Raw genomic sequence first — 24,037 nt, 5'->3', positions numbered from 1 at the left:
ATAATTAAGTAAGTAAACTAATTTTTAATTTATGTGTCTGTGCTGTGCTTTTCCGTGCTTTTAAGAACTATAAAGACATACAAATAAACTAAATAGAGTGTGTGAATAAGAAAATCTTAGTTCTCATTTCTTCCGGTGTCAATACTATGAATGCTATGCATCCGTGATGTCGACGGATCTATAGGTGCTATATAACGACTTATTATTGTCAGTATAAGCAGCTTGATGAGTTGCGCAATAAATAAACATAAAAGGTGCTTACATGCTCGTCTCTGTTCTGTTGCGAATTCATTGAAAAGGTAATTTTCGCTAGCATTGTCAAGATACTGGTAAGAAAAAGGGAGTTTAATTGGAAATGTGAACGCTAAGAATGAAGTAAAATTTTAACTTTTAATAACTATGTACACTAAGGAGCCATTCCAGGTCAAATTACACTTTGAGAACAAAATTTACCTTACCATCTCAGATTGTCATGAAATTTTGCACAGCGGTACTATTCATATAGACTAAGAAAATTACCAAATTTCAGCTTTATATATCGACCGGTATTGAAGATAGGGCGATGTAAAGTTCGGAAAAAATGTCCAAAATAGCATGTTCAATGTATTTTGAAATTGGAATTGCAGCTCTCCTAATTGAGCTAGCGAGCTGGTTGAGGTGTCATTTTACAGCATTTTTCATGCCCTTTCCTGTGGTATACAACAGCATATAGGATAATAAATTTTCAAAATCAAAATTTTACTTGAAAATTTTTCAAAAAGTACATATTTTAAAAATTAAAAATTAATTCCATGAACAGATAGTATTGTTGGTAAAGCATCTGGCAAAATATAAATTTGGGATGATATTCGGTTCATTGTCAAAACAATCTAAAACTAACACTATAGTTTTCATTAATACCCTGTAGGCCTACGTAGCTGAAAAATACACGAATGCTTTTTTTTTTTTTTCTTTCTTTCTTTCTTTCTTTGTACTTGTGAGAATAAATCTGAACACTAATATGAAGAGTACAATAATGGGTCTGAAACATATCATACCGACTTGTTATCTGTTGGCTATACTTAGTACCTCATACTTTAAAAACTAACTTAAAGCAAGTTAAAATACTGTTACTTTTGAATTTTAAAATAATATTAATACAAGTTTCACAATTGAAAATTTTACTGTACCTCGTAAATGAACGTGGTTTGTTAAAAGTATACATATAGCACTAGTACAACAGCAGGGTTGGTTGGTTTAAACCAAGTAAAAAAAAAACGTAAAAAAAAAAAAAAAAATGCAGAAATGTCACGTGAATTTCATAATGATGTTTTGACGTTTTCACATATGTTGAATCATCTGTGTTAGTTGAATCTAATATTCCCCTTGTTATTAAGGAGTCCCGATGAGCTCACAAAATTTCTCTCAGGTGGAAACCGAGTAGTGGTTCAGATGTCACTTCAAGTAATATGTCCAGTCCTTCATAACCTCGCTGTTACATAAGGACGTTAAGTCTAAACAAACCTAACGAATTGAAGCAGCTTTAGTGGGTAGGCATGAGTTCATTTGCAAGCAAAAGGGAGCCTTTCTTAACTACACAAAAGAAAATCTCAAAGAATCAGAATTTGCTGTCATCTGTGACTTTTCTGAAAATTATAGTATAGCGCTACAAGATGAAGCACAGAGCTACCACTGAACAAGCTAACAGGTCACAGTCCATCCTTTTGTTTTGTATTTCAAACAGGAAAACAAAGCTGAACATGTTAAATATGTAGTTGTTTCCGATTGCCTAGAGTACAATACAGTTGCCGTTTACACCTTTCAAAGAAACTCATTCATTTTTGACATCCAAATCTCAAAAACTTCCAAACCAGTTTTTTTTTCTTTTCTTTTTTTTTAGTTTTTTTTTCCGACAGGTCTACTGCGCAGTACAAAAATAAGAAAAACTTTTTCAACCTCGGCTTTCATGAGGCAGCTTTTAAAGTGAAAAGAGGGTGGTATTTCTCGGCTATAGCACATGGCTAAGGACCTTGCGATGGAGTAGGTGGTTCAGTAAAGAGAGTGGCAACTTGTGCTAGTTTGCAAAGACACTATGACAATCAAATTCAAACCCCAAGACAACTTTTTAGTGGACAGTAGAAAACATTACCAAAGTAAATTTTGCTTACTCAACTCAAGAGGAATATACTGTAGCTGAAATGTTCCTGGAAAGTCGGTTTGATCAAGCATTGACTATCAAAGAAACACTACAATATCATGGATTCATTCCGAAAACTACATTAACATTATTGGTGAAACACTTTTCAGATGGTTTGCAGGGTTGGGAAAAAGGAAATGTCAAAATCTCCAATTAAACTTCAATTAGAAGAAATATCAGGCTATGTTACCGCTCTCTATGAAGGAAATTAGTGGTTCGGGTATGTTGTACAGAAAAATGAAGAACTTGATGACGTAAAATTCTTCATCCACCTGGCCATCTCCATCATTCTCCTATCCACGAAATGCTGATGTTGTGTGTATGTCAGGGCCGGATTAAGGAGGGGGCTTAGGGACTATAGCCCCGGGCCTCCAGGTGAACAGGGGCTTCCACTCTGATCAAAATCTCAACTGGCTATCTAAAAAGAATCATGAAGATACAGTCATCATCATAAAATAAAATATGACCAAAAATATGAAACATATTCACTTAAATTTCCTGCTGTACTTCACAGAAATGTATTACGTGAAGTCAGCAGGGATCACCTTTTTTTTTTTTTTTTTTTTTTTTTTTTTTCCTTTAAGCCCTGTAACTCCCGATGGGAGAAGTTATGTTCGCCTCGAAAGTGATGTATGTCGAACAAATGTGGCTTTTTCAAATTTCAAGTGATAAACATATCCTATTACTTATTGAAAAGTTTTACTATGAAATCATCTCTACTCTTTCTTCAAATTTGTGTTCATTTTTATTTTCACAAAAGTGTAAAACTTAGTATTCTTGTGTTATTACCCTACGTAGAGAGTATTCTTGAAAAATAAGTGTTAGTTTTGAATTTTTTTTAACAATGAACCCATTATCATCGCAAATTCATATTTTGACAGGTGCTTCACAACAATACTATCTGTTCATGGAATTAATTTCAAAATTTTAAAATATGTACCTTTTAAAAAATTTTCAAGTAAAATTTTGATTTTAATTTTGTAAATAAAAATTTGTATTACGCTATATGGCATGAAAGGGCATGAAAAATGCTGTAAAATGACACCTCAAGCAGCTCACTAGCTCAATTAGGAGAGCTGCAATTTCCATTTCAAAATACATTGAACATGCTATTTTGGGCATTTTTTCCAAACTTTACATAGCCCTATCTTCAATACCAGTCGATATATAAAGTTGAAATTTGGTATTTTTCTTAGCCTATCTAGAGGGCATCTATGTACCAAATTTCATTAAAATCTGAGATGGTGAGGTTAAGTTACTGTGTTGAATTGATATGGAATGACCCTAAGGTATTGTTACGTGCAAACACAAAACATCTTGAGGCTTCTAGTACAGGTTTTTTGCGGCAGTGGAAACCTCCCAGTTTCGGTTTCTGGTGGAAGCTCATGTATTTCGGATCCCACGTTAACCTGTAGGTCCACGTTTTATATACCCCCGGTGCTAAACGAGACGCTAAACTTCAGATCAACCAGCAAACCTATATATTTTCGAACGAAAGGCTCAATCCAGAGCATAGACATTCTACACAGAAGTTGGAATAACATTATTGGACCCCCTCCACTGTCGTGATCAACCTGCGAAAGCCTGCAATGGATCCCTGAAACTGTGTTTACATGTGATATTAGAGTACATATAGACTGTCCTCGGCTTCATAAATAGATCCTTCCAGGGTTTTTTGCGTAAGTCCAATTTTTGCCATAACCTAAGATTCGTTGCGAATATATGTGAAAAGATACGATAAAATAAATTAATGTTTAACAACACTGCTTCAATCTTAAAACCTCAATCATGTAATATACTTTATAAATAGGGTACAAAACCTTATATTTCCACAACACTGATGGTAAAAAAATAACTAAATAATAGTTCAACAATAGTTAATTACCTAATTAGTTCGTGCCTCACTCGCTAGATGGCTCTTAAAATAGACTTTACTCTGTAGAAGTTTAATACTACTCCTTACTTCAGTTGTAAGTACCACTTGTAAATTTTACTTATATCGAAACTTTCTTACATAAGTATGAATATGTCAAATTTAGTAATTCGGGGACTCTCTAGTTATTACCTATGTTTAAGTCCAATCCACCCTGACCCGACGTAACTAATTTTTTTCGTGCCTATCTTGACAATGCTGGCAGCGAAAATTGAGCTATTAATGATCTGAATAAATCTGCAATAAGATAGAGAAAAGCGAAGTGGCCATGTTTTGAGCTTATTTATATATAACGAATTATTTACAGGAAATAGTGAAAATACAACTTGAAAAAGTGTAAGCCCTTTTCCTAAAAATACTTCATCAAATAAAGAGGAAAAAGATGAGGAAAGTGGAATACAGTCACATCACAGCTACCTTTCTGTTTTATAATCTATCTTTTGTTCCCACTTTTTTCTTTCTTATCTGATGAAGCGTTTTGCGAAAACTTTTATATTTATATATATATTGGGGGGTGATGTTTTTACCATTTTCTGGCAAGTACCTACTCTTCTTTTTTGCTTTGGGGTTGCTTTGCTCTATCCGTCTATATGTAAGGTGAAACTTACGGGTTGAATTTGCCGTAATAAATTTTATCAATAGAAATTGAGTCTGTTCATTGAAGAACATGTGTTGAGAGGCAGGGATCATTAGTGTACCTTTTACGATCTGATACTAAGGATTCAACAATCTTCTAATTGTAGGTTGCAGATGGAGCTTTAAGGTGTTTTGCATCTCTCGCTGATCGTTTCACTCGAAGAGGAGTTGATCCAGCTCCTTTGGCTGAGCATGGACTTGTCACTGAATTGCTTACAAGACTCTCCAATGCTGCTGGACCGGCAGCCACAACGGGATCAGGACCAGGTGAGTATTTTGTTGGTAGGTTTTTTGGTACCCCGAAATTATCCTACCACAAATGATACTTGTGAATAAGGTATTAAGAAAAGTTATTCACACCTGGTGTTCTTTAGGGTGACACTCGTCCCAAGAAATATTTCGTGTTTCATTTTTCTAATGTTCTTCCTTAACACTGTTAATTGGAGTACTCTATCGAGTTATCATACACAGATGTGTGCTATACTGGAGGTAAAGCTTCTAAATTTCTTCATTCACTTGTTAAATATCTGAAATTTTGGACCAATTCAGTGTAAATCTTGATGAAAATGATAAATAAAAAAAAGTGCTGTTATATCTGTTCACGTCATCATTCAGTGTCAAGATACTGAAATTAGAGATATTTAAAAGTCATATAAGAATTCATCTTAGATTATGTGACACTGTTTTCGAGCTCCCTTGTGGTTGTGTAGTTGGCATAAGACCGGGGTTCGATTCCCGGCGGTAGCTCATGTGTTTCGAATCCCACGTTAATCCGAGCTCCGCGTCTCGTATAGTCTCTTTGGTGTGAGGTGCGCTAAACTGAAAACTAACAAATGTAATACTGTTTTCATTTTATATGTGTTGGAAAGGTTTCATATTTAAGAAGCTGATTTCCTTTACGATTTAAATTCATCGTACAAACTAATGTCTGTGAGATACAAATTCACTAACTTTTTCCGTAGATTTTTTGTTTTGTATTCCTGTAATAGTTTAATAGGTTGGATTAAAATTCTCTCTTCAGGAATTTAACGTAATGTATACCAGTTCCGAGTTGTATGATAAAATTTAGTTTCTGTTGAGTTTATTTTTAGTCAAAAATCATGAAAATTAATATCGAAAAACTGTTCAATACCTTCAGGCTGAATTTTCAGTTTTCTGGTGACTTCAATATCGACATTGGTCTTTAGCATTTCGTTGCTATATTTGTGTCTCATTAATTTACACGAATTTTTGACTTGAACTTTCGAACATATTTGTAATGTTTATGTTGATTAATTGAGATTAAGGAATTTATAATAGTACCTGAAGAGCTGTTCTATGAAAGGTAAAGCAATAATAATAATAATTATTATTATTATAAATTGTTTATATGTGAAATAAAGAGGTGAAACTAATTTACGTGTTCGAATAATAAGTCAGTAACGTTTGAATTAATATAAACGCCGGCGATAGGAAAAAAGAATAATTAGAAGCGGTGAGCATAGATATATTTTAGTTGATTTATTTGCCCCCAACATCTATATTGGTACGGAATATTAATAACACTGATAATCTAAGGAACAATTCGCGATTATGATTCTAATAATGATAGTCCAGTACAAATGAAGAAATCAATGCTGTTTAGCGTGTGTTGTTATATTGTTAATAGAAATTATAAAGAAATGTGCGTTGGGACCGAATGTAACTTTCAATCATTGTGGAAGACATTTTATGTAATCTTGTGTCCTATATAAAAAATAAAAAAAATGTAATAAACTAACACGGCTGAGTGATTCGGATTTGATAATCATCTTAAAGGAATACTGTGTATGTGACTAATGCATTTTAATGTGGGAATAATCATCAAACGCGATTCGCGAAAGATAATGGTGGTGTATCTATTATTGCTTTCAGCTATGAATAATTCCGCTGTTTATTTGTTCAGTACTTATGTGTAATGGTTTTAATGATTCTTTCGTTAAGTATTAAGAATGTTATGCATTAATTATTACTGATTTGGTTCATCTCAAAAATTGTTTCTTTGGACAATATTTAATAAGCACGTTAAGTTGTTTGGTACCAGACTAGGGGGCTTGTCACACAGTTTCGTTAATTCAGTCCAGCAACATTATCAAGAAATAACGAGCTCACGTGACCGAGTGATTACAACTCTGGCTGTAGTGAGTTTGTTTTTAGAGTTTAGGTATGGCACATTTTCCAGTTGCAAGCAATATATGAAGGGTATGGGGAAAAAAGAAGGAATGTCACAAAACTGGATTTTCGAGAAAACGGCGTTTTAATTTTGAAAACCGCGTAATAAAGAACAGGGTTAATCAAATCTTTTGCCCCTTTTTACATGAACATTAAATTTTCTACATCTACGCATGAATGGTATAGTCAAATAGTACCAAGAGTCACCAAATGATAGTATAAAGCACCCGTTAAAGCACACACATGGACATTCCTTGTTTTTCCCCTTACCCTTCATATGAGGAATATTTTAAAAATATATATTATCAACATCGGGTTTTATGAAAAGTGTATCCACGATAAAAATTACGTGAACGTTTATATATTCACTTCAAGAATCGTTTCACTCAATAGTGTTTCTTCTGTGATATATAATAACCTTTCGAATAAAATACATAGATAAATGTAAACCCCCTCCTCTGTCAAATTAATTATTGCGAAGCGTTTGAATGAGGTTTGATTACATAGTTGTTAAAATCGTAATGATAAATATTACTTTTGTGTGATTTAGATCGCATATTTGTTGGGCACACAATAGATTGGATGGGTATCAATAATGGAGGTTCTCACGAACATACGTTCGTTAAGTTACAAACATCAATGACTAAGCATGGCTTACAGTACCGTAAGTAAAGGTGAAATGGAGGATACACTGCGTCAATCCACCTAAATATTTTTGATAGCGTGTATATACCTACCTTACGTTAGCAGTAACATTTGATGCATGGTAACTGAAAACACATTTCTGTACTAGCATTCAGTGAAAGAACTGCTGTTTCACACAAGACGTAAGCGCGAAGCCATGAAAGATCTTGGTGCAGATGTCACGAGTAGAGAAATCTAAAATCTCTGTAAACTAGAGAAATTTAAAATTCTATAAACTTCAGTCTGAGAGCAATGATTGGATACCTGTAACTTGCTGAGATTCAACTAGTATGGGCTGATAAATTTACATCTATGTGGAACAGTAAACTCGAAATTAAACATTTTTAGGCGATAATACGCTTTACTGTATAGCAGCGTTAGTTTCTAACTTCATCACTAAATTCAGCTGACAATGAAATGATTCTGGTGGTAAAGTATTATTGCTTATGGCGTTTGAACTGTATATGATACACTCTGTTTTACATAGTAATGGTAAAATTTGAAAGAAATTCGAGAGAGCGAAACGTTGGCTCTGTTAGGAAAATGTGTAATGCCTAAGATGATTACTCAAATTATGGATTTAAACTTTCTTTTGATAGTACTAACATTTCTTAACGTGTAAGTAAAACTTTTTTTTTTTTTCATTAAACATGTAATTTGCTTTAAACATGAAACATAACATTTGGCGAGTAACAACACAATATAGCTATGTGCAAGTGAGTATGAATAACATACAAACTCTTGGATCTTTATATTTACAGCTGTTACTCCGAGTGTTACATCAGCCACAAGTACCCCAGAAACTAAATCTTCTGCTTCTGTATCAACTATCATTAGTTTGTTATCCACTCTGTGCAGAGGGTCACCAAGTATCACTCATGTAAGTCTTTAATATAAGTATTATTCTTTCTGTATCATCAGCTTATTAATATGTTAGCATTTCATGTTTTACACAACTATGTTATGTGTGCCTTTTATTTTATTCCCTGTATTTCACTCATGTTAGCTGCTGTGAACTGCTTCGAGGGTGCGAATTTCCTGAGGTCAAATCTTCAACTTTCCCTTTTCCATGTCCCTATTTTAATCTTCTGTATAGATGTAAGAACAAATATCCCTTTTATTCTCCTGAACTTGTAAAAAAGAAAAAGTTTTGTTGATATAACCGTTGTAAATTACACTCAAACAGCAGTGTAAACAACCGTAGATAACGTCCTGCTAGTTTGATTTAGGTTATCTGAAATTAAATCCAATATTTTCCTCAGGAAGTTAGTTCCCCCAAAGAAGGTCACAACAGCAAACGTGAGTGAAATATAGTTGGGAAATTACCGATAAATTATTTATTTATTTATTTATTGTCTGATTGACTGGCATATATCAGTTTATTAATTCCAAGCGAATGTATAAAGATAAGATACAAGGGTCAGTTAGATTGAAGCGAGAGACATAGTATATTTCTGGATAGTGTAGTGATATTGTCGACGTGTTTGTGTTTCCGTATTACATTGTGTGTGGCCAATAGATACAGTGAACATAGTTACATACTGCCCTAAACAATGTTTACTCGTGCAGAACAACATGTTTTCATCAAATTTCAGGTGGCACGAAGCCCAATTTACATCTTAATCCATAAAGGATTACATGAGGCGTGTGGGACAGTGCTCTACCTTATTGGCAGGCTGTGAGATGGGCTGTAGCATTCGGAGCGAAGCCCTACTCAGCAGACAGAGAACATGGTGGTGGCCATATTTGAACGGTTGCGGATCAGCATCATGTGGAAGCTCTGCGAACATTCTGGAAAATGATCGGCAATGGACATGCAGTGAACTGGTTAATAACGAAATAATTCATTTGCGTCAGTGTACCACATGGTAACTAACACGCGATCTCGGCATGCGCAAGATTGCAGCTAGGAAGGTACCGCATTCCGGACTTAAGGTCCAAAAGGTGCACCGATGGGAATATGCACGCTTACATCTTGAACATTATGCGCAGAAAAGTGTTGATTTCCTGCACCTCATTATTGCCATTTGACGAAACATGGAGAAAATCCTACAAACCAAAATTGAAACACCAGTCCACTGAATGGTGCCATCCGGCATCCCTACGACCAAAAAAGGTCAAACAAAAATCACTGGATGTTGAGGTCATGATGATAATGTCCTGTGATCACAAAGGCATTTTCCTTTCACATTAAATCCCACCAAGGGTTACCGTAAATGCTACTTACTTTACCTCGTACCTGAGTCACTTTTGTGGCCAGCATTGCGACACAAACCATATATGCAGTCTGAACCAATTCCGCTTCACGGCAACGCCAATTGTCATATTGCCTGTGCTATGCAGACTTACGACAATGAGGTTGGAAGACACTGAAGCACCTATAAGCCCCTGCGATTTTGATTTGTTCCCAAAAATGAAAGAACCACTTTGGGGACGTTTTCGTGATATTCCCAGCATTGTTCGTTCCTTAGGACATACACTCGAAATCTTTCCACAAATGGAGCTCTCACCGACATCCAATGTCTGCTAGATAACTGAAAACCTGTTCAGGCAGGCGGCAACTATATCGAGGAAATGTAACCATATTCACATGAATAACTTATTTCATTTTTATTTCCCAGACATATTGCACTTCAGTCTAAATGACCCTCGTGCAGAAAGTAATGTGATATGTTTTAGGAATTCGTATCATATTTTAGTAATCGTCCTTTATATAATTCATTTAAAGTTAACGTTAAACATATTTGACAGTAATACTCGTAGTCAATGGGTTAACCTCAGTAAAAGCTGAATAATCTTCCTTTTGGAATTCATTTAAACGGTACATTGGCACTTCGACATCTATCTTTTTCTTCGTTCATTTCAGTTAGTGAGTCATCATCTTTTAATAAAATCTGAGATTTTTATTTATTTCCCCACACTCAAGTAAGCAATGGTTCTCCAAATGTAGTATGTTACTTCAAATTGTGACTTGTATCAATAACTATTATAATGTGAAGAAAATTGAGACAGATAAATTCAAAGCGGTAATTAATTATCAGTAATCGCTACAGATGCTGCTTGAAACTGCTTAAGATTTTCTATCATGATTAAATGAATCTTCACTGAAATAACACTGATAACAAGGCATTTATGGCATATAGTGCCACACATGGAAGGAATAATGTATCAGTTTTAATTGTGCAGCTGGGTCAGTTCTTGGAAGCAGTCATTTGATTCTAGGCCAAACTACTTTAGGTACTGAAAACCAGTCAAATAAATTTTGAAGCAGAGAAAACAATTGATGATTTATTTATTTCTTTTACATATGAATGATATTGTGTTATCAGTTAATAGATGCATCCTTCCACTTACTACTCGTGTCATCTTTATAGAAACAACTCATTTCCGCACTTAACGTAGGACTCATCAGATTTTCCAACGAATAAAGGGGGAAAAGGAAAACCTCCACGAATCGTGGACAAATTTATACGATTTCCCATTTTAATTTGAGTTTTATGTATCCTCTCCTCGTCCCTTCATTGCTTCAACTTGCAGGTTCGAAACGTTTAAGGACAAAGAAGACGCGAATGATAAGTGCAAAGATTTCTCACTGACTTTCCTATGTTTCCCGTAAACTTAAAGTAGGTTTGTGCAAAATCGCTTAATGGCCAGATTAAGTTTTACTCTTATAAACTTCCTGTTTCCTAACGTTATTATTATTACTTTTTACATTCTGTTGAATAATAATAAAATCGATATAATGTCTGTACTTTTTAAGAATGAAGACATTTAAGCGAGTTCGATGAAGCCATTTACGATTATAAAAGTGGTCTGACATTGAAATATCTCGCCACCGTAATACGGTGTTCATGACATATTGTGTAATCTATGGAAAAAAAAATGTATCAGTTTTAGTTGTCTAGTTAGGTCAGTTCCTTGGAAGCAAGTCATTTGAATCAGCTACTGTTCCTTGAGCACTGCAGCCTTGGCAATAACCGAATAGATTAGAGCATTGTCATGCAGTGTGTAAGCTCAGCGTACTGGAGTATGTGTTAAATTCAAATGACTGTCTCCAATTAGTTGAGAGCAAGCACAAAGAATTTATATATATATATATATATATAGAATAAATGTAAGAATTTGAGGGTAGTTTCCTTTGGTGCCGAAACAGTTTTATGTTGAAATTAACGTTGTATAAATGTTATTACTGACATTCTTGCTTCTTTTTCGTAGGATCTATTAAGATCGGAACTTCCAGATGCTATAGAAAAGGCTCTTAAAGGTGACGAAAGGTATGTGTATAAAAATTAATGCTTGAACTAATGTAACAGGGTATTTAGGAGGGTAGATTCGAATTGTATTACAAGTACTATCTAACTGAACTTGAAATGTCTATTTACAATATGAAAATGTTACTGTGATATATGTACTTTATTATTTCCTTTTGAGGTAACACTTTTAATACATGAAGACAAGAAGTTTCATTTTTTGTGTGTTCTTAGGTTCATAACTTTTTTCTTCACGTAATAATAAATGTATCTTTGTTCGTTAATTATTTTTAAGTGAGATATAATTTGGTATAGTCGTCGTTAGCCTTTCGTACGTAACAACTTAAAAACAGTACTTTCCTTTGTTGTTAGATAACGCATTCTCGTCCGTACAAGGTTAACGGTCATCTATAGACGCAAAAACTACAGCCTACGATTGGAGTTTCTCTTGTGGCAGTTTGATAGGGGTTGTTACTTATGTACTACCAACTATCAATAATCCCGATGCTTCGATAACTGCGAATGCAAAGCTGCCAGTTCCGCAGTTCAAACAAGCATTCAGTTTTAACAAAATTATAATACGAAACATTTGAATGAAGTGTGTTTAATTTGGGGTACAACATACAACATACATTGCTTTTCTTCAATGTTGTTAGAATAAGGAATGGTAACAATTCGAGATCTCAGCTGTGTTCATTAGCACCTCTATTGAAATAGAATCGGAACTGTGTTGAAAGAGAGCACCACTTTCAGCAATCTGTGCCTCCTTACGATTGAATTATAAATTTAGTTCATAAAAATTTTCTTCCATTGGAGTCGACGAGGACGATAACAGTACCTAGTTAATTATATAGTAAATTCCTATCTTCTAAGCGTACTTACCAAAGTCTTCTTTCCTCCAGACAAACTCTGCATCTTGCACTTTATGCAAGCAAAGTATTCTGTGTGTTTGACCCTGCGATTTACTATTTGCAGTACATTTGAAAATGAATACATATTTCGAAGTTGTGCATTATGTAACCCTCATTTGTGAAACGTTCAGTAATAGTTACTGTCCAATGAAATGTCTAAAATTAACGGTGGTATTCTTATACTTCCTTCTCAATCTGTGTATAGAATTTCGTTGGATATTTCATACTACTAGCGGACACTTACTACGTTTGTGCTACACTTTTACATATTTATTTTTCGTTTTTTCTTTTCTTTCTTTATCTTTCTATCTATAATTTGTAGTGTTGTCATCAGGCATATTCATTTCTTACATTATTGAGGTTTCAACGAAATGACCGTGCACCGAATTTTCTATAGACCATTTTAATATGATTGGTATGTCAACATTGTAAGAAGTTTCATAAAGCACAGACACTTTGTGGAAACTTAAAAGTGTTCGCTCAGTAATAGTTCTACTGTAGAATTGTTTTCTGTAAATAGTGTATACTACCGATGAAGTGGGTGGAAACTTGACGAAATAAAAGCATTTTGTAGAATTAAAAATCATTACAGGTCAACAAACAACGTTTGTTTTAATATGTATACTTACATCTGAACCATAGCACCACTTCACGGGATATCAGGAAATTGCGGCCCACAATATCACAGAACGAGCCATCGTCATGTTTTACAGACATAAGAAGAAGATAGTACAGAACGTAAGATTCTTTAAATGCCGATGTACGTAAACATGACCTGTTTTTGTTAATGAAGTGGAAGACAACTCATCGAACAATATTAGACGTACGTGCGTGCTCTCGAGGTAATTTTTTCTCGCTAAATCGTCATTGGCGGTTATCAGCTGTTTGAAAATTACAACCCATCTGCAAATGTTCATGTTCTCCAACTCGAGTCAAATTGTAATTATCGCTGTAGGATATTCTAGGTGCTGATAGAGCTCCCCAGCCATTTTTGCCGCATTCGTTCTAGTGTCTTTAGTGACCATATTCTTCGGTATTCTGTTGTCATTGTCTCTGAGGCTTCTTTTTCGTCCATTATTTTTCGCCGATGTAGTTTCCCCATGAGTTCTATAGGCTATCAACACCTTGAACATTGCACGTAATACATTGGTCACTAAATGCACTTCCGCCAACTAACCGCGAATCCACGTAAGTCTCCTATTTTGCGTCACCATTGTCTGCCTTCAATACATTCCTCCGTCCTACTCCGCTTAACGTATTACAGACGATAACCTAACACAAATGCCTAACTAGATAATTTAAGAGAAATTTTATTCAATTGTAGAATACTTGGACATTTGTAGTGAAAATAAATGTGAAGAAAGCTTTGTTTGTTTAGTTTTATTCTTTCTGTGATTCTAACTGATTTTTTTCCCTTTTCTTTAGGTGTTCCCTAGATTCCATGAGATTAGTAGATCTGTTGCTAGTTCTGTTGTTTGAGGGAAGAAAAGCGCTATCTCGTTCTGGAGTAGGGTCAAGTAGCGGACAGCTTCCAAGGCTAAGGCGAATGGACAGTGCAGGAGAAAAGACGCATCGCCAGCTCATCGATTGCATTAGAAGTAAAGATACAGATGCACTGATTGAAGCTATTGATACGGGTGGCAAGTACCAGATTTATATATTTATATTATGTTGCTTATTGTTTTACATATCTTTTAAGTAATCGAAATACAGTGGAGTCTCGTTAATTCGAACTTGGATAATTCGAAATATTGGATAATTCGAACAGAAGTCCATTCCCCTTGAAAACAGTATTGAAAACAATAGTAAAAAATCGTGGATAAATCGAACTTTTGAACCTATGTTTTGAATAATTCGAAGTAAATACAGTTGAAAAATTTTAATGTTGGACAGATGTAAACAGAGAAATACAGTTTTAACGTGTTTTCAGTTATCCAGATGCAGCCACAGGGAAGAGTAATACAAAAGATAAATGGAAAATCTATGTAATGATAAAGATGAAGGTGAGTTGGGGGAAGAAGTAAAGATAGAGAACGCGTGCCAATCTCATCTTGTTTCAGAATTGGTTGAAAATTTAAGATGAATTATTGATAAAGTCAGCCAAATGTTATTTATATCGTATTCCTCGCAATACATTAAATTCAAGATTTATTGACCGTACAAAAACAATCAAATTCAAGCAAATGAGGTTTACGACTTCTTAAAAGTGAGAACAGAACATTCAAATTGTTACTGGTGTTTAATTGTTTGGGCTATTCAATGTATGTTGAAGTGTTGTACATAAATATATTTTCCATTGTACACGTAGTTTGAATTAGTGGAGTTAATGTCGTTTGTTAGTTTGCGGTATTTGATCACGCAAATAATAAGCTGCTTTAAAGGTAAAGTCTACACCATATGAATATGTTTTTGATGCACAGTACTTTGGTTTGTTTGTTGTTATATATGTGAAAATGAATGTTGTTGGATAATTCGAATTTTGGATAATTCGAAGTTTTTTCGTGTCCCCTTGGACTTCGAATTAAAAAGAGTCCACTGTATAAGCTCAGTTTTTCTGCGACAGACAGAAAATACAAAGTATTCTTTCTATAGCAATGTAAATTACGTTAAAGTTATAATGATTCACAAAGTTTACTTGAAGTACGAAGTAGTATTAGGAATTTGATTCCTGGGCTTTCGGCATCTATGACCATGTTGGTTCCTCACGTATGAGACACACATTGCCCAAGGATTGGGGAAGAAGGAGGGAATATGAAAGAACGGAAGCGGCCGGGAACCATTGTGTGAGGTGCCATCCCGGCATTTGCCTGGTGTGAATGAAGAAAACCCAAGAAAACCTCACTCAATAGCTGGCCTGATAGTTTTTATTCTTTTTCTACCGAGTGTCTCCACCGGAAAAGCACGAAGTAAAGTAGCATGTTTTCAGTTAATGACTTTTAACACGAGTAAGGCCTGTAGGCCTCACTGCAGCTATTACAAGGGGAAGAGAGAAAATGTTCCCATATCTCTTTCTTCTGTGAGAAGAAAAATTACTGGTGTTATACTATAGGTTGTTCCTTATGTGCTATCACTATTCGCATTTAGAGTTTATCTCTGATGTTTTTCTGAAACACTGATTAACGTTTGCCAATAGCTAAGATTCACATTTTTATTTGTTCATCCCCCAATGTGAAGAAGAAACTTGAGGCTGAGTTTGGGAATCAGAAAGGACAGAGTGGGGAAAATTGCAAAGAACCCACTGGGTAGACAGCATGTCTTTGAAAAATAATTCAAAATTTTGAGCGTAGAAGAAACTCATTGATATTTGTTCGATGCTGACGCTATTTCAAGGTAGAAAGAAAGAAAAATAATAAAAATCGTGTAATGGTATCGAGTTGACAAGGTGAGCTGAGTTGATCCAACCAAGTTTGTTAATTTAAATAAAATTAAATGAAATCTTTAGGTCAGCATCTCATTGATATACATTGTAGGCTAAAGGAGACAAATGGTAAACACAAATGAGTGATAGAAAAATTGATAGAAGATTAATGTGGAAGGAAACAGAATTACTCCGAGAAAACAGATAGACATGATCTTGTCCACCGCAAGTTGACTTTACCATTAAACCATTGATTCCTACCCTTCCCAATTTGTTCTTTTGTGCATTAACTTGACAATAGATAAAACACAGTGACTACTGGTAATCGTATTAGAGGGGTGAGTCATTGCTGAGAGACCTTTAATAATAGATACTTTCCCATATGTACGTTCAAGAATAAAAAGTAAAAATTGTAAGGTCTTAAAATTCCAGTTGGTCTTGGTTGGTTGGTTGGACCTAAATTTGAGGTACTAGTTTGGTAAGTTTCTCAGACTTAACGAAAATATAACCAGGTTTCCGTATAACGAAACAGTTAAGCCCAGTCTTACAATGTCTGGTTCATAGAATTGGACAGTTAAAAAATATTTGAAACGAAGTATTTCTTACAATTGAGAAAATTGAATTTTCGTTACACACACAAATGATGGTTCATAATGTAACTTCCATATATGTAACTTCCATAATGTAACTTCCTTAGGTGGTGCTAAGAAGATATTCCTGGCCTACCCAGAAAGAATAGAGCTAGAGGAATGAAATTACGCAGTCATTCAACTTATTAGCCCTTGAGACTAGTGCACTTGGTACAGCAATGTTACAGCTTTTCTAATAGTGACAAATAAAATTCCCTTTGGTTGCGTCATTCAACTTATTAGCCCTTGCGACTAGTGCACTTGGTACAGCAATGTTACAGCTTTTCTAATAGTGACAAATAAAATTCCCTTTGGTTGCGCCAAAAACCTTGTCTCCGCATCATGTTGGACGTCAGAATTGTCCTCAAAATGATGTCTTTTGAATTGTTTCTTCTTCAAGTTTGGGAACAAATGATGATCAGAGGAAACCAGGTCAGGAAAATTGGAGGATGGTGGAGTTTCAGACTGTCCTAAAATCAGATTAGCACTTAAAATTTAGAGCTCCTTTTTAAGCGGTTAGCGCACGCGCCTGTGGCACCCTCGTTCGATACCCAACGGGAGATCATGTGGTTCGGATCCCAGTTAAGTTGTAGATCCAGATCTCATATAGCCTCGGTGCTGAAGAGGATGCTAAACTCAAAATCAAATCCAAAAGCATTTAATATTTATTGTAGGGCTTTAAAGCAAAGAAAAAGAGAAAATAATTAATGAAATTTTATTTTATTCTTTGTTATTTATCATGAAAGAGTAATCACACTTTTTACAAAATGTAAATAAGTAATAGTATGTAGAAGAAAGATCACTAAAATTCATGAACGTTCACATTTTTATCCGCCATCCACATATGAACTAATAGATGCGCAGATCTCTACCCGTGGTTGTACTATTCAAGGTATAGGAGATGGATAAGTAATGGTGGTGAATGATTTTGACATAATGGATGAAATAGCAATGTGGGAGGAAATGGCAGAACCTCTGGAAAACCCACGGATACTTCGTTGTTCACCACAAACTTACATCTTATCTACGTGTTGACTTGGACTAAATTCGACGATTAATATTTTTTTGAGTGAACCCATAACAGTATGAACTCTTCGACCAGCTTACATTGAATACAGCACTTTATTCTTTAACTCTTATCTACCCGAGTCCAATTTTCTTAACGTAACCAAGTTCTAGTGGCTAGCAGGTGCGTCTTCGATGCAAGGGGTCCCGGGTTTCGATTCCCAGTAGAAAAACATTGAAATTTGAGCGCATTACGATGATTCAAATCTTCTTAAACCTTAGGTCTACGTCTTGTACACCTCCGGTGCTCAAAAGGGACGCTAAATTTCAAGAAATGAAACCTAACTTAACCTGACCCCTCGTATCTAGTCAGTTAACTGAACTAAATTACTTTCCTGTTAAGGTTTATTTTTAATGGTTACAGAATTGTTGTGATGTCAGAAATGTTTAAGTATATTGTTGATATATATATATATAATCACAAAAATACTTTTAATCTCATTTTAGGTATTGAAGTTAATTTTATGGATGATGTGGGGCAAACTCTTTTAAATTGGGCTTCAGCATTTGGTACCCAAGAAATGGTAGAGTTCCTATGTGAAAGAGGTGCGGATGTTAATAAAGGTATATATGGAGTGTGTGAAGAGTGTTGTGTGAAACTTAGTGTGAATTCTTTTTAGTTCCGTTCCCTCTGTATTGTTTCCTCCTGTAGTATACCAGTTTCCCTAAATAATAATAATAATAGGTGTGTTAATTTTTTGCAATAGCAGTGTATGTGCACACTAAACTATTTTATGAGTATTTTTAGATTTTTTATTATTTTCCTTTATTCCCCTCGCATGTATTACTCAAGAATACTAGTTAATGTTGCTGTCTGTAATATGCTAGCTTTTGCTGTCTTACGTTTTGTGTAATAGGCACTATTAACATAAATTTCAGTTTTGATTTTTCTTTTTAAGTTTTTTATTTCATATGCTTATTATTTTTTTAATATAATACATGTAATAGCAAGACTCAGATGTACTATATTGGACAGCATAGTAGTTATTTACAACTGAAAACTAATTGAAAATTATTTATTTACAAAAGAATACTAAGGATGAGAGCTTGTATGTGATAATGTTGACTTGTATGCAGGCCAAAGGTCTTCCTCCCTCCACTATGCAGCCTGCTTCGGTCGGCCTGCCATTGCCAAAGTTCTTCTGCGACACGGAGCCAACCCTGATTTGCGTGACGAGGATGGCAAAACTCCATTGGATAAAGCACGGGAACGAAATGATGAGGGACATCGGGAAGTGGCAGCCATTTTGCAGTCTCCAGGTACATGTTGCCAAAAGAAATATTTTTTTAACAGTGTGCATTTTTTTCTTCTACACACGAAAGTCTTGGTTTTAATTCTTGTTTTTCTATGCAGTGTTCTTTTTTTTCTTTTTTAACACTGCATTTGTTTGGTGTATTGGTGCCTATAGTTGTCTTATAGACACTTAAGAGATTTAAGTTAAGATAAATTATTTCTGTTTTGAAACGCACTCAATTGGCTTTCTGCATGTTTGGTGGCTATTAGAACGAAAATATTTGTTGCATGTTTAAATATATTATTATTTTATTATCGCGTCCAAAAAAATAATGATTGCATGATGTAGTTATATACCGTATTTATTGAAAAGACGTAGACAGAAATTTTCAGTGCATATAATTAAACCTGAATTCTTAGAACTTACTGACTGACAGTAATTGTAGGTTATGCCCGATTGCTGTATCAAACTCTGAAAATAGGATCGGCTAGCTGTAGACTTACGTATTATTTTGCCTTCAAGCGGACAATTTCTCGTATGATACCAAAAAAATCAAATTTGAAATTTACACGTTTCATGGCCCTTGTGTGCCTCATAAGTATTTTTGGTATTTGTAACTATGCGTATTTTGGTGTGGATTGAAGTACCATCTGATATTTTCAAGCATTGAAATATTGATACCTTAAAATCACATCGATTTGTTTTAATAGTTCATACTGATCAAATGAAAGGATTTATTTTTAGTTTTTACATCTTAATATTATACCCTTAAGCTAACAAAGATTTGATTGATGAAAATGAATGATTATGGAAGAATTGGTGGAATTATATGGGAGGAAACGGAGGAACCCCGAGAAAACTTACAGACACGATATTGTCCACCAGATAAGACACATGGACTGGGAACGAGGGAGCTCACCTTGCACCAGAAGTGAATGCTCTATCGCTAAGCCACCGTGTCCCCTATATATAAATCGATGAAGTTTCCATATTTGTCGCCATGAATTTTTAATTTTCAAATCCGGACATTGAAATAGCCCTATCTGTCGATACATTCAGAGACCTAGTGGTCAACGAATCATAGCCAAAGTTTAAACAGAACATTTCTAGCAAATTCTTCAGGGGGTTCTCTTTTTATCATACACCCAATTAAGAATAATTTACTAGAAAATCGAAAACTGCTCTAATCGTTTTATCTATATTGTACAGTCACCCACATAAGTACCTGGACCCATGACTGTTATAATTTCATTACTTGGGGTCCAGGTACTTATGTGGGTGACTGTACTACTAATTTATTACGTCACCAACAAGTTCGATTTGTTAAAATCTTACAGTATACTCTAAAGTATTACACACACATTTCAATCACTTAAACACACTATATATTTGCAATAATTATTTATAGCTTTACAGTATTGCTATACACGTTGTTATTATACGACGTCTTGTTTAGTTATATCTTGATAATTATTTATAAACTAGTACATGGTAAAGAAACTGTTTTTAGTAACCGGATCACTGTCATAACAACGAATGAACAAAAATTTCTTCTTAGCAGCGGAAAAATAAACATTTACAAAACAAGATTATTCATGACACTAATTACTACTACTACTTCTAATTTGTAGCTAGTGCCAGATAAAATAGAACTTTGCCTGAATAAGTACGTAAGATAAAAAAAAGAAAATACATGGGAAATACACGTTATCGTTGTAAATTGTAACAATCCAATAGTATGGTGTTTGTTTATGTTGAAAAATAAATAAATAAATAAAACTTTCGAATGAGAAATATTTGTAGTGTCCAAAATAGTGAAATTTCGGTAAGACTAACCATTCCGAGAAGCACACTGACAATTTTATTGATATTTCAGAAATGTATATGTCATTAATGACTGTGCAGTATGCGATCCTCAATTTCTTTCCAAAAAATCGAAAAAGAAAAGCTTAATAATCAAACGGAATGTTAGAAATGATCGGTATAAATTGAAACTTTGCGGTTTCAGTGGCAGTTACGTACTTCAGTACAAACACACAAAAATTACTTTTGTTAAAAAAAATCAATAAATTATACTACTTTAGTGAACGCTCTGATAATAAATAAATAAATAATAATAAATACTTTACTACTAAAGTATTTATTAATAAAGTGATCACAATTTACTAATACTACTTTGATAATAAAAATCCGTGATGGAAAACTCATAAATTATGAACTGGATTTGTCTTACGCAAACGTAGAGAACAGTTTTGTTTGTGTTCCGTAATAAGCTCGATATGTTCGGCATATAGTTACTAATATTCCCATTAACTTACGAGGGAGTACAAACTGATTAGATACACAATTTTCACGGAGATATCTACGGTATAATCAAATTAACTAATTTTTTGGTGTTCCGTCAGTCTTATTTATTTTAACGTACCTTTCAAACGCACTAACCTCCGGTGTTTGGGGTCCCTGGTTCGATCCCAGATCGCGCCGTGTGGACTTTGTGGTGGACAAACACCGTGCTCGTGGGTTTTCCAGGGGTTCTCCCGTTTCCTCCCACTTCATTCTACCATTTCATTCATCTCTCATCATCATAGTCTCTTTTAGCCTAACCGTGGGACGTAAAATTTAAAGATTTCATTTCATTTCAAACGCACTGAGCGTTCATCGTCATATTTTTACTAATTTGGGGAATTATTGTACAGTTCTTGTAATATAATTGTTACAGTTTCAAAATTGATGTATTATTTTCATAACTCATGGTTTATTCAAATTTATAATGTAACATTTATTATTATTATTATTATTATTATTATTATTATTATTATTATTATTATTATTATTATTATTATTATTGTAAAACATTCCAAATATCACTTTAATTTCAAACTTCCTTTCTGTTCAATGTGCTATCACGTAATTTTATTGCCATTGCTTTTCTTAATAACCTTTATATTTTTAAGTAGATCAACATATAAGGGACATACCTTTTAAAAAAATCTAGTACATGTTGCAATAATGCTAACTCCCCTGGTTAATTTAATCGTATATGTCTTGTATGCTGGTTACATCTGGTTTTTATTGTACGTCCTGTTTGTCCAATGTATGTTAGGCCACATTCATCTGGAATTGAATAAGTACGTGGACTGACTAATCTTTCATGGAGCGTAGTATTTGTTTGATCTGTAAAAGTGGCGTATGAATTATTATTATCCGGTATTTATTTAACAGACTTGTTTTATTAGAGGTATTGCAAATGAAGAGTATGAATATACCCGTGGACAATTTGGAGGATTGGTATAACTACTCATGAATATGGAGAGGAAGTTTGAAACTAAGGGATATTTGGAATGTTTTATTACAATAAGAATAATAATAAAAAAGATAATAATAAAGAAAATAGTTACATTATAAATTCGAATGAAACCGTGAATTATAAAAATATTTTATTAATTTTGAAATGTAAAATTATAACAATTAAATTACATTACAATAATTGTACAACAGTTCTCCAAATTAGTAAAACTGAGATGATGTACTCAGGCAGTGCAATATTTTCCATCGTACAAGCTCTGCATTTAACGGACTTAAATCTGATTTAAACTACTCGTTGAGCAAAACTGTGTGTTTATTGTAAAAAAAATATTAACACGTAACAGTTTCGCCAACTATCGTCTTTGTTTTCATCACACTATCTGTCAGATGAAGAGATCAGAAATAGTCTGATGAAGCCAAAGTGGATAATTGGCGAAACTGTTACATGTTAATTTTTTTACAATATACTTATTGTTTTGCTCAACTAGTAGTTTAAATCAGTCAGTGTGTTTGAAACGTAAGTTTTAAAAAAATAATTAATAAATAAATAAACCACGAATGGAACACCAAAAAATCATTTAATTATACGGTTTAGAAAATCGTAGCAGTCGATATGTTAGTCAGTATGTCAAATTGTAAGAAGCAATAAGCTGCACATTTCTTAAATCGATATTAAAGCATGTTCAGAAATACTATCAGGTCACTTAGTTAATTTTTAATTGTATTTTTTTAAAATTATTGTTGCGCTTGCAAGTTTTCATCTTTCTCTAAATCCTCTAAGTCAGGAAAAATAAAGTAAAATAATCAAGAAAATAAGAGCGGATAAATGAAGCAAGATAAGAACGGACTCATTGAAAACAGTAATTAAAACTGTGTGTCCTCTGAGGTTCCTGAAGTTGGATTTATTAAGTGGTAATATGACGCTCCAGCAATCTCAAGTGTCACAAGATATTTCTGTACTATCTCCCCCCCCACCCGGTATGTTTATTCCTTTAATTAATTAATACCTTGTTATTTCAACTATTTTATCCCCTATGACCAAGAGTCCAGGGAAGAACCGCAAGTCTGAAAATTCAAGATTTATTTTGGAATTAGAATTAAAAATTAGTATTACAATTTACTTGATTGTTTAGCTTAAACAAAAATTATAGGTGCATGGTAATAATAGTTTCATGTAAAATTAAAAGCATTTTGTGCATGGTGGCTTATATTAAATATTCAAATTTACGTGATGCCTTAAAAGTTGTGAATTCATTTGCTTTGTTTATTAAATGACTCCTTAGATGATATAGCACTTATAAAAAGCCTACAGGTGAAAAATTGTCAAAAATAACATTGGGTGAATGCCCATCATTTACATGACATCGACGAATTGGAAAAACTAAATTTTTCGTAACCTTCTCCAGAGATTCCTATGAGATCACCAGTTGCCATTCATAAATTTCCTTTCCGAGCAGCTAGTTTTCTTGGTTTGTTCCTGTATACAATGTGCTTTTTTTAACGTCCCACATTGTGCCCTTTAGGATGGATGAATAGTGAAAATGAATGATCGTGAAATTTAATTTGTGAATGATCGTCTCTCTCTCTCTCTCTCTCTCACCAAACATTTTAACCTGAGATCACGTACACGTACACGCTAGCCACTAGACCAGGAAGTAGGACAC

General features: G+C 34.1%; 1 protein-coding gene across 14 annotated transcripts in view; it reads left to right on the top strand.

Annotated features, from left to right (window-relative positions):
- Positions 1-24,037, top strand: part of Ufd4 (ubiquitin fusion-degradation 4-like) — a 222,950-nt gene that overhangs the window by 118,181 nt on the left and 80,732 nt on the right. For 12 of the 14 annotated variants that reach the window (XM_081758521.1, XM_081758508.1, XM_081758509.1 and 9 more), the window contains 6 exons: positions 4,853-5,012; positions 8,381-8,499; positions 11,835-11,893; positions 14,206-14,420; positions 18,280-18,396; positions 18,910-19,092. In XM_081758521.1, coding sequence (XP_081614647.1) covers positions 4,853-5,012; positions 8,381-8,499; positions 11,835-11,893; positions 14,206-14,420; positions 18,280-18,396; positions 18,910-19,092 — 853 coding nt within the window. The remainder of the gene's footprint in view (positions 1-4,852; positions 5,013-8,380; positions 8,500-11,834; positions 11,894-14,205; positions 14,421-18,279; positions 18,397-18,909; positions 19,093-24,037) is intronic. The other 2 variants (XM_081758514.1, XM_081758516.1) reach the window with 2 other exon arrangements.

The sequence above is a fragment of the Thermobia domestica genome, chromosome 5, assembly GCF_964235325.1.
Source record: "Thermobia domestica chromosome 5, izTheDome1.hap1.1, whole genome shotgun sequence".
Classification (NCBI taxonomy): Eukaryota; Metazoa; Arthropoda; class Insecta; order Zygentoma; family Lepismatidae; genus Thermobia; species Thermobia domestica.
This window is presented reverse-complemented; position numbering and strand designations above follow the sequence as displayed.